At 37.4% G+C, this 10632-nt stretch overlaps 1 protein-coding gene across 1 annotated transcript; it reads right to left on the bottom strand.

The window, feature by feature from the left end:
- Nucleotides 1-5625: 5625 nt before the first annotated feature.
- LOC116197376 (probable protein phosphatase 2C 76) lies at nucleotides 5626-10267 on the bottom strand. The gene is made up of 9 exons (XM_031527513.1): nucleotides 9802-10267; nucleotides 8617-8804; nucleotides 8171-8298; nucleotides 7552-7650; nucleotides 7165-7323; nucleotides 6778-6864; nucleotides 6475-6566; nucleotides 6126-6200; nucleotides 5626-5975 (listed from the first exon to the last, which is right to left on the bottom strand). Exons 2-9 carry the CDS (start codon nucleotides 8715-8717, stop codon nucleotides 5772-5774), a joined length of 945 nt encoding a protein of 314 aa, XP_031383373.1. The 5' UTR covers nucleotides 8718-8804; nucleotides 9802-10267; the 3' UTR covers nucleotides 5626-5771.
- Nucleotides 10268-10632: the final 365 nt, after the last annotated feature.

Here is a 10632-nt window from a genome sequence, read left to right as displayed (position 1 = left end):
CCACGAGGTGGACTTGTGCATTTTGCTTTCTAGAAAATCTGGAAAATGGAGGTAAGTGTCATTACGTGTTGAATACCTTATATGACTACTAAGTCGCGCAAACAATTACATATCGTTTGTGATCCACCATTGTTTCGATGTACGTGTATGCATGCATCATTAATTTGCCATTTCCTTTTCAAGTCCCACTACCTCTATATGTTGTCAATTTGTATCAAGTGATGGCGAGATGATCAGTTATCATGTATGAAATCAATATCCGTTCGTCTATATATATATATATATATATATGTATGTATATATTTATAAGAACACCACAAAGTCTTTCGTTTCTTTTTTTTAAATACGCCTATGAGCTCTACACACTTTATACCATGCGATTGGATTGAGCATGTTTAAATGCATAAGACCATATCTCAAAACTGTAATACATGTAGGGTCGGAGATTGTTGTGGATCCCATGTAATTGGTGGTTGTTTTGAAAGTGCATGCACATATAATCACGTAATTGGATGAGGCACAGTTAAAATAAAATAGATGGCCATGTAATTGGATGCGATCATAGTTAAAAATAATGCTGCAGTTTTCCATAACTTACGGCAGTGAGTTTTACGTGTACCGGAACGATTCGCATGATAAGATTCAAGATTGTGATGGACGGTTGTCTCTTTTTTTCTTTTTCTTTTTCTTTTTTGGCGTGCATCATAATATCCGAAAGTTCAATGGGTCCTGAGTAATTCAATTTGAGTATTCTTTTAAAATCACATATTGTTAGACAACAGGGTCCACGCATTCAACTGGTACAAATTGGTCGGACTGATCAACTGCTTGCTTGAACAGCGCGATATGTTGGTCTAGGATTCGTTGTTGCCATGGATCCCGTTTCCTCATTCCTTTCGGTTTATCCCAATGGATCATTGCTCTCAATCGAAACTATATATATATTATTCTACTGACAGCAAGCAAAAGAGAGTTGGCATATGGATTAGTAACATAAATAACCGACGTTTCTTTTTGGCCAAAAGACCAATAATTGTAGGGGTTCAAAGTACGTAGATAAAGTGCATGAGAAATATCAGTTACGTTTCAATTTCAAAGAGAGACCTCATTTTTGCCGAATACAGGATATTAATAGAGGGGGGGGGCAAAGCTCGCGATCTATACATGGCCTCAATCTCAATAACAGGGAAATATCTTCCACATTCAATGGCTCATTTGCTAGGACTAGTCTTGTCTTGCTCTGGGCCCAGCCAAAAAAAGCAAAGGGAAACAGGACAATGGGATGCATTTTCCACTTCCTTTTAGTTTAATAAGAATTCTTTTTAAATAAGAAAAGACAAATAATATAGTCATTTTCAGCCTTCTCTCCATACATGCCATGCATGGTCCTTTTACAATTTGTATCTAACCGAATTATCAGCTAATTGAAGGGATTGCCATAAGAGAAAATTGTGATTAAAGAGGGAACTTATGTGAACCATTACGAGGACATTCCTTTATTTTTATTTTTTTGGCTTTGAAAAGGATGTTCTTTATTCAACTTAACAAAACATGGCCAAACATGGATTTTTACAGAGTAGAGACACAGTTCCGTACAACAGGAGAAACAAAGAAAAAATTCTAATCAACACCCCATTTCTCAAAAAACCTTATGTAATTATTGTTTCGTGCCTTCCTACATAGTCTTGCAGCTCCCAGCAACCTCCCTTGCACAGAGAGTCTTATTGAGGACCAAATCCCTTCTGAAATGGGCACAACTCCAGAAAAAACTCTCTCATTTCTTGCTTTCCATATCCACTACAAGTAGGCTTGCCAAGCTAGTCTTAGTAATGCCAATAAAATTGAATTGCCTTTCAGATTGCCTTCAGACCATCGAGTTTCTTCACCTGTGCTGTCCTGCAATATTGAGAACTCTCTCCCATATTCTTTTTTGTAAAGGGGCAGGTGAAAAGAATGTGGTTTCTTGTCTCGGTGACCGGACCCTTTCTGCCCCATAAGTAGTTTGCAGTTGAGTGGATCTGACAGGGATTAATGGCCTTGCCTACTAATCTTCCCACTAACGCATTCTTCCATCGAGCCTCACCTTCCTCTATGATAGCCTTTGGTGGCTTCACAATTCGTCGCCCATTCACTGGAGCTTCGAAAAACCTTTGACTCCGAGGTAGGTGCAATCGCATTTCTTGAATTTTCAGGTACTGGCGTCTTGGCACTGTTAATTGATCGATGATCAGTCGATGCACCAAGTGCACAAACTGATTTCTCTCTCAATTCAATAGATCCCCCATCGTCCAATAGCACTACAGTCGCCATTCTCATCAAATCGGTGAATCAATTCCTCTCTAGTCGAATCTTTTGCTTACCTGAATCAAAGCTAATCAATTCAGGCCAATGTGAATCGAAGATTCTCATCGAAAAAGTCTGCAATTTCTGCCAGCGATGATGATCACAAGCGGAGATGGAGATTCCCGCCAAAAAACTGTTAGAGAGGATTTTATCTCTCTTATATCTATATACATTCGAAATTTTAATTTCAAACATCCCATTATAACCGAAAAAAAAAATTAAACGTCCCATATATGGCCTTATATCAATTCTAGTCGCACTAAATATCCAAACTGACTCAATCAATAGGTTGGGACACCTCTTGTCTTATCGAAAAAACTATCAAGTGAGTTAAATAAACACGTTCGCAGTTAATTAATCAATCAATTAATTAATTAATCTAGCTTCTATATCTTTTGGAAAATATTAATATTCGACCTTTCAATTAATGTATACAATAAAATTATCAAATTAGAGATTTTGCTTCCTAAAATATATAAATGCCCATTAATATGTTTATTATTTGACATGTTTCCACTATAATGTGTCTCTACTTAATTAGTTAAGAATGAAAGAATTTACATCTTCATTTTAAAGTTTAAAAATTTCAAGGTCGATTATTAATGAATGGCCTTTTCGAGGATAGAATAATCCTCCAACTGGCCATTTAAACCTTAGAATTAGTATGGTAAAAGGAAACTTTGATAATTTAAACATAATATCTTCTTTGTTATTTGCAAACCTTATATTTTTTTTGCCATAAAAAAACTTTTATAAGTTGGAAATCAAATCTACGTGATATTAAAAATATCAAAACTTAATCTTTACTCTCTTTTTTTGGTCACACAATTCTTTATAATTGGAAATCAAATATACGTGATATTAAGAATACCAAAAACTAATAATAGAATTGGATTTATTTTTTATAGTTCTTTTATTATTCCTTTTATAATGCTTTTGATGAACTTTTTTTTTTTTTTCTTTTGAGATGTTTAGAAAAAAGTTTGTTCTTTCTTTTAAAAACTGTATAACTAGAAAATACTCTTTTTGCATTTTTTTTGAGTTCTTTAAAAATGAGTTCAAAAAATGAACGAGACCGGAGACTGCCCGCTTGGATGATGAATGTGATGTCTAAGAGGGGTTCGATAACAATGAGCACTACGAAGGAAGGACCAACGAGGATGAAGGAGGAGTTAGATATGGGGAAGAAGCGGGGTAGAGTAATTGGTCAACTCATCAGGCTCATGACCTGAAGATTACTCTTTTTTTTTTTTTGGGGGGGGGGGGGGGGGGTGATGGAACCTAATGTTTACTTTGCGTATATATAACGGACAGTCGAAAGGAATCGGCTGTTAAAGGTAGCGTTTCAGAAGGGAAGAAAGTTGCAGCGAATAAGCTAAATTAAATAAGTGTATATATATATATATATATATATATATATTATGTCATTTACCTATACAGTAAATGTAATTTCATATAGTACATTAATTATAGTTTTACACAGATAGAAATTTCTAACTCTGTCCCTGCAAACAAAGTGCGTTCCATTTTTCAACGGTAGACCAAACTTATTTTCGTCATAAAAAATAAAAGAAGAAAGATGAAAGTTTAGAGTGTGAAATTTTTTTAATAAGAAAATTGGAACCGTGTTAATGCAGTAATTGCAACCAAGCAGATCCCAATCAAATCGAGTCAAACCATAATAACTTCTGCTGCAGGGGACAAGTTTCGCAGCACTTAATTAGAGGTAATAAAACGGATATGGATTGATTTGTGTGATTTAATACTTGTTCTTTTTAAGTAAAATTTCGAATTCGAATATTGTAAATGAAGAAAATTTATATTAGAAGAATTTTATTTTTTTAATAGATTAATTCAATCCGAATTGAATAATGAATTAAAAAAAAAATCGTGAGGAACAAGTTTTGTCAATGGTGGATGTCAGAATCCAACTTTGGCTTTTTGGTCTTTGCTCTACAAAGACACGAGGGAGTTCATTAATGGCCATTCCCATCTCCACTCCTCGAGGCAAATCCTTGACTGACTGGACGGACGTACTGGTTCTCCATAAAATTAGAGCATCGAATGAGACCATTATTTTTTATACTAGCTTCTCTCTTTAAATTCGATATCAGTTAATTCAATTGATTGATTTGGACTTTTATTAACGGAGATCATCACATGCCGGATCTACAACGATGAACATAATGCAATCACAAAATGTACGTACACTCATCGAACATTTATATATGTATAATAAAATATGCGTCTGTAAATTGACCTTCTCGTAGGATTCCTAGGACCGACCCAATTAAATGAAAGAATTAACCAAGAAACTTCGCCCGAGGTCGTCGCACGACTTGGTTGGGGGCACTAATTAATTTAATTTATAAATCAACGAATATATTATATATAATAAATAGATGTCTTCATTGGAATCTCCGTCTTCGTTAAGGCAACTCTTCGTCTCCCCTGCAATTGCATGAATGTCGTCGGCGAAGAACACGATGTTGTTTTCCTTTTCCTTGTCCCTCATTTCTTTTTCAAAGAAAGAATCTCTCTTGTTTTGTCAAACCTGCCGTTAATAATTTATGCGCTTCGGAATAATTTTCTGCTATTGTCCACATCTCATGACTTTGAAACCATTGACAGACCACATACAATCATGGAAGCCAATTTTATATAATAAAAAAAAATTAATAACAATTTTCTTTTCTTTTGTCTGGTTTGGTTTTATTAGTTGATGGTCCTTTTCGAGCGTGTCATTTGCTTAGTTTTTCCCTTTCTAATTTTAACCACATCTCGAGGAAAATGGTCGAACGAGTTCCGTGTCGTGATAGTTGCCGGTTATCCTGGTTCAGTTAGCCTATTCGATTCCGTAAATCAATATCCATTGCAAAGTACTTTTACGGGTCCAAAGGAAACCTAGAAGCAGATATCTTGTCATTAAAAAAACATTCACAGGAATCCTTAACAAGTTAAATTAGTCAACAACGCAAAATCCCGGGATCCAACCCCAACCATCTCATGGGCCCGGCCTAACAACGGGCTACAATAAAATGCACTTTCAGGTCCGAAATCAAACAGCACACAGAAGCTACCTCAGACCGGGATATGGTCGAGACGGACTACGAAATGCTTTTGCTTCATTCTGTGGATCAGCATGTTCGATTAGCCGATACGGTGGACTGAATCGCACTTGCTTATTAGAAAGTGAAGCATCCCAAGTTCTTCCGTGAAAAGGTGCACTCGTCATTTGACAGAGGATTAAATGTTAAAGTCCAAACTACTATCATCGGGAGATGACAAAGAGAAAACAAAAACCAATAAATTAAACAAATTGACAAATCCTCGGCGATTGATCTGTACAAGCCAGCAAATCATGCATGCGCGCAGATCTTAATGTTACCTCAAGATAAATTAAAACTTTTTAGCTACAACACTTCTTTTCAGTCAACCCGCATCGACTCAATTGTAGCCTTCTCTTTGGTGTCTTGAGAAGCCACTGGGTCTACGGGCACTTTCTTCTCATGATGGAACTTCACCACGAGGCAGGTTATATTGTCAGCGCTTCCCCGGGTATAAGCGGTTTCTGTCAACTTCCGAGACGCTGCTTCGGCTTCCTCCTCTGCTCGGGCGATTGAGACAGCGTCCTGCAGATTGCCATTCTAGACAGTCAATAAACTTCTAAAGAAGAAAATCAAATAGGCCACTGCCCTTTTTAGGAATTAAAGGGCTTTATGGCCTTTTAAAGCATAGTGAAGAACAAACTTGGAGAGAGCAGAGAAGTTGGCCTTCACTACCTCGTTAGGTACAACGTCCCATAATCCATCACTTGCAAGAATGACCAATTCGAGTTCTTCATCGACCTCTTGGTCCTGAAAAATTACACATAAATGGCTTCAGCCTTTTCTGGCATATAAGACCAAAACTGAATATTTAATTCATGATGGTAACCCGAGCAATGATATCTGCATTATGTCGACACTTTTCTATCTTGTATTTGAGGAAGGACAAGAAGAAGAGGCTCATATTAGATTACTGTTGGATATTTTGTGAAGTAGTTTTGTTTACTGACATGAAGGACCGGAAAAACACATTTGCATATGTGCCTATATGACTTCCCCACAAGATCACCAATCAAATATTTACCTGAATCTCGGGCTCTGCTACAACATATTGCTTTAGCATGCGGTTCCCAAAAGCACGAGACATAGCCAAGACACCTCCAACCCTCCATGTCCCTGTTAACAGCACGAACAAATAAAAGGAGAAATTTGACGCTTAGAATAGCAGGTTCATGACAACCGTTCAGTGCTCAAGTTTCTTCGGACTAGGACTCAGTATATATACACATCGAAGGTTGAAGATTTATAGCAATTCTATTGCGTATTATGTCTCTTGTACAGAAGAATCAGTAAGGAATTGATTGTAAGGCGACATCCACAGACTTACCTGCCCACATAATAACACCCCCAGCACTTTCTATTCTCTTGCGCTCATCAATTCTATTAGGCTTATGATCTTCGGAGAGAGGAATAGCTGCGTACGAACATACAGAAACACATTTCAAAAACTGACATCCAACCATGGGCCATCATTAGCCAAAAATGAAAAAGAAGCAGAGGCCTGGAGCAGATATCTCGGGAAATATAGCATTCACAACCTATTAGGAATCGAATTTACCAGATGTGTTCAGGGGAAAAAAGAAATTGCAACTACCATGTAAGATAATAGCATGAGCTTTAAAAAATTTCCGAGTTCTCTTCATGACATGTTTGCAGCATATCTTTAAATAAACAGGGGTTAGAAACAGGAAACAATCTCGTATACCGATAATACCTTTTCCAGCTATAGATATCACAGTCCTTGAATCTCCCACATTGGCAACATACAGGTGGCTACCAACTAGCACTGCAGTTGATGCAGTTGAGCCATCATCTCGCAAAGAATCTCTTTCTGACCCCAAAAAATCAACGTCAGTCTTTTGATATGTCTCACCTGCAGCAATCAAGCATAAATTCAAATCAAGAAAGACCATTGAATGACAATACACACAAAAAGGATATCATCACAAGCTAAAATTAACTCAAGCCCATCAAATCATAGAAGATCTATTAAGATTTATCACGTGTAGAATCCAACACAGTATAGTGATGATCATTTGCAATAGTCCCGCATACTGACATTAGGTGAATAGAATTATTGTATGGCAGTGAAGAAACGCACATATTGCTGACTTTGTATCTGTCATAAATTGTGGATGCTTCATGAGATTGTCAAACAAATGCTCCTTTAAATACTCAGCGGCCCGTGAACCACCATGACCTGTACAGATACACAAATAGTACTTAATCACCATGCTTCAGGATAAGATTGTAACTAGCATTTAACATTAGTTACTCTTTAATATGATGACTTAGAAAAGAAACCGAGTACAAAAGCAGACTTTAAGTTCATTATAATTAAAACAAGGTCTAACAACCCTACTACAGTCCCAATTAGAATCAGCTGAAGCACATACAAAACAGAAGCAAAAAATTACTGCACAACCATATCTATGAAAGCAAGTAAATAAATAGCACAGCAATTTCAGAAGTATGGACTTCAATGCCTATCACTGACTTCCCAATATCTTGAAATTCCTCCCCGCTGAAGGTTGATATCACATAATCAAGGCCTACCATATAAATACAACCAACCCAATGTTCCTTTCACACCTAGGCTGTCCACTTTAGACACTTCCAACAACAAATGCAACTTCTGCTATCTGATGTTTTACATCAATCCTATTAAGTAACATCACCTAAATCATCTCAAGATGAGAGCTGAAGACAAAGAATCAGACCGTCAAATATTCCGAACATGCATATTGTCCTCCCATCTATTGTGGATGTCTTAATATCATAAAAATCCTCCATCGTCACCCTCTTTCCCCTGAAACTTGAATATCCGCAGCTTAATCTTCCATCATCGCTGTCAATCAGAGGGAACATGTGTTAGCATATGTGATATGGGCAAACAGGGAATCTTGTTCATTCAGTTACACAGTCAAAACAGGGTGCTTTGACAAAAAGAAACATATCTACTGGACGCAGTTATTGCAAAGGAAAAGGAGAAAAAACTCAAAAGGAGGAAAGGTAGTTAAGCTAAGAGAATGAAACAGTTTCAGCTTTTTTTAATATTCTCCCGTCCAGTTCTCTGCTAAAAGGACAAATTACGAAGATTTATGCTGACAAGTAGGAAAGACAGTAATGATCTCATAAGTTGCATCTGGAGTTAAAAAACAGGCACCTCTTCCAACCTCCGCTGGCGAAACTAATATCTTCCTCTTTCTCCATCATGAAGACAACCGCAGGATCTGGTTTTTCCGATGCACCTGTATCTACCATCATCTTGAAGCTTTTTAAATATCGGTAACCCCAACAATAACCGTTACTTGGGTCAGCCTCTTTTTTTTTGTCTGTTAATAGGTAAATGTCCTGTACATAATTCGGATAGCAACAATCAACATTACTTAATTTCAACAGTCATATGAATCACATCAAAACGCACATTTACAAAGACAATAACAAATACCCGTATTAGAATCAGATCAGCTGCTGAAAAACATGTTAGGAGTAATTAATAATACGATCATGTAGCACAATTGCAGGAGATTTTACTCCTACAGTTAAAAAGTACCAAATTAACCGTCAATTTCCTTTCTCTGAGATGAAAAAGTCTATTCATTCCTCTTATATGTAGAAAACTGGAAATTACAAGATCCAAGATTACAAAAAACACAACTTCTCACGGATGATGTCAATCTTCTGAACATTCATCATACTGAGTTGGGAAAGACAAATAATTGATCATAAAGATCTGAAGTTTTTCCTATTGAATCGTTGTAGGTATTCTTTGTGCAATCCTGTCCTCCTTTTCTTTTATCAACATTTTCATTAGATCTAAGTCTGTTAATTGGCCTGGGCCCACAATCTGCCAGATTGATGACAACATCTGAAGAAGGCAAGAGATCGACTTTGCATCAGTTCAGGATAGCCAAAGCCTAATAATGCCAGCAAATATTAATGTGCCTGTTTTTCCATGACAAGTCCTTGCGAATGAAATGCCAACATATGGTAACTACTCAAATCGGGATTTGGAGGATAAAGAAGCAATATATACATACGAAAGAACACGCATTTGAACGGAGGTTCTTTCTGATCAAGAAACTAAGTCCGAAACTAGAAAGCTGGAAGGCTGATATAAGCAATTGATCATCAAATAAGAAGATCAGCATTTCCATATTTCACTAGACACAACGAAAACGATTGCATCAGGATCACATATCATGTTATAAGCTGTTACATCCGTCCAGTGTGTTTCCGACAAATGCACGACAGGTTTTAAAACAAACAAACAAGCGAGAAAATATTATACGTATCAAAGGCTGAGATAACCGGTCGAGAGAGCATACGGGGAGAGGGAGACACTCACCAGGAAACCAATCGGCGCATCCCAGCGAGCAAAAACTTATTCAAAGAGGATCGGCCAGGGTGAAAGGAAGTCGAATGACGAAAGATTCAGCGAGCTGGATAACAAATTCCAAGAGACAAAGGAAACAAATGTAATGGCGACGGATCTCCCGCCGGAATGTCTCGGATTGCAGCTCCAGTAAACGGTTGCGGCCGCGTGGAAAGAACCGGACAGCGATGATCCGAATCTGATGATCTATAGAAATGCTTACGTGAGTGGAATCAGCTGAATCTCTCTCTGTCTCTCTCTAAACAGCGATGGAATGGAATGGAATGGAGGAGAATCGGATTGATTGCAGGGAATGGCCGGACGAGACAGAAGCAGAAGAAGAATGATTGAAAACCAGAGAGAGAGAGAGAGAGAGAGATTACAAAGCAAAGGTTGGAACCGAAAAGAACAGGCAACGTGGCGCACTTCATGCATCATCCAATTCCAGTCTGGGGGCAGGGCAGGGCAGGGCAGGGCAGCTATATGCTGCAACCCAACCCATTCCACCGCTCCAGCTTTGACAGACCAATCGTTGCCACGTGTATCCAGCTACTATGAATTGACGACCGGATCTCAGATTCTCAGGCGTGCCTACACACTACGACAGGTGTTTTTTTTTTTTTTTGCAAAAATTAATGTTTGAAAATTTTAATTAAGAAATGCATAATTTTTTTTACCTTTTCTTTTTAATTTTTAATTTCTTATGTGCTCCGACCAACTCGGGCCCTCCTAATTAGATTAAGGACTTTATATATATATATATATATATATATATATATACTCTTTATATCCGAAAATTCAATA

This window comes from Punica granatum, chromosome 2 (genome assembly GCF_007655135.1).
Source record: "Punica granatum isolate Tunisia-2019 chromosome 2, ASM765513v2, whole genome shotgun sequence".
Classification (NCBI taxonomy): Eukaryota; Viridiplantae; Streptophyta; class Magnoliopsida; order Myrtales; family Lythraceae; genus Punica; species Punica granatum.
The sequence above is the reverse complement of the archived record's forward strand: the minus strand, read 5'-3'. Positions and strand labels throughout refer to the sequence as shown.

Bases quoted from the DNA above. Each gene is read 5' to 3' on its own strand.
- LOC116197376 (XM_031527513.1), bottom strand. From the start codon at position 8,717: ATGATGGTAGATACAGGTGCATCGGAAAAACCAGATCCTGCGGTTGTC. The intron at 7,651-8,170 runs GTCTGATTCTTT...GTATCTGTACAG, and splicing joins CATGTTCGGAATATTTGACG to GTCATGGTGGTTCACGGGCC. The intron at 6,201-6,474 runs GTAAATATTTGA...GTAATTTTTCAG, and splicing joins TAGCAGAGCCCGAGATTCAG to GACCAAGAGGTCGATGAAGA.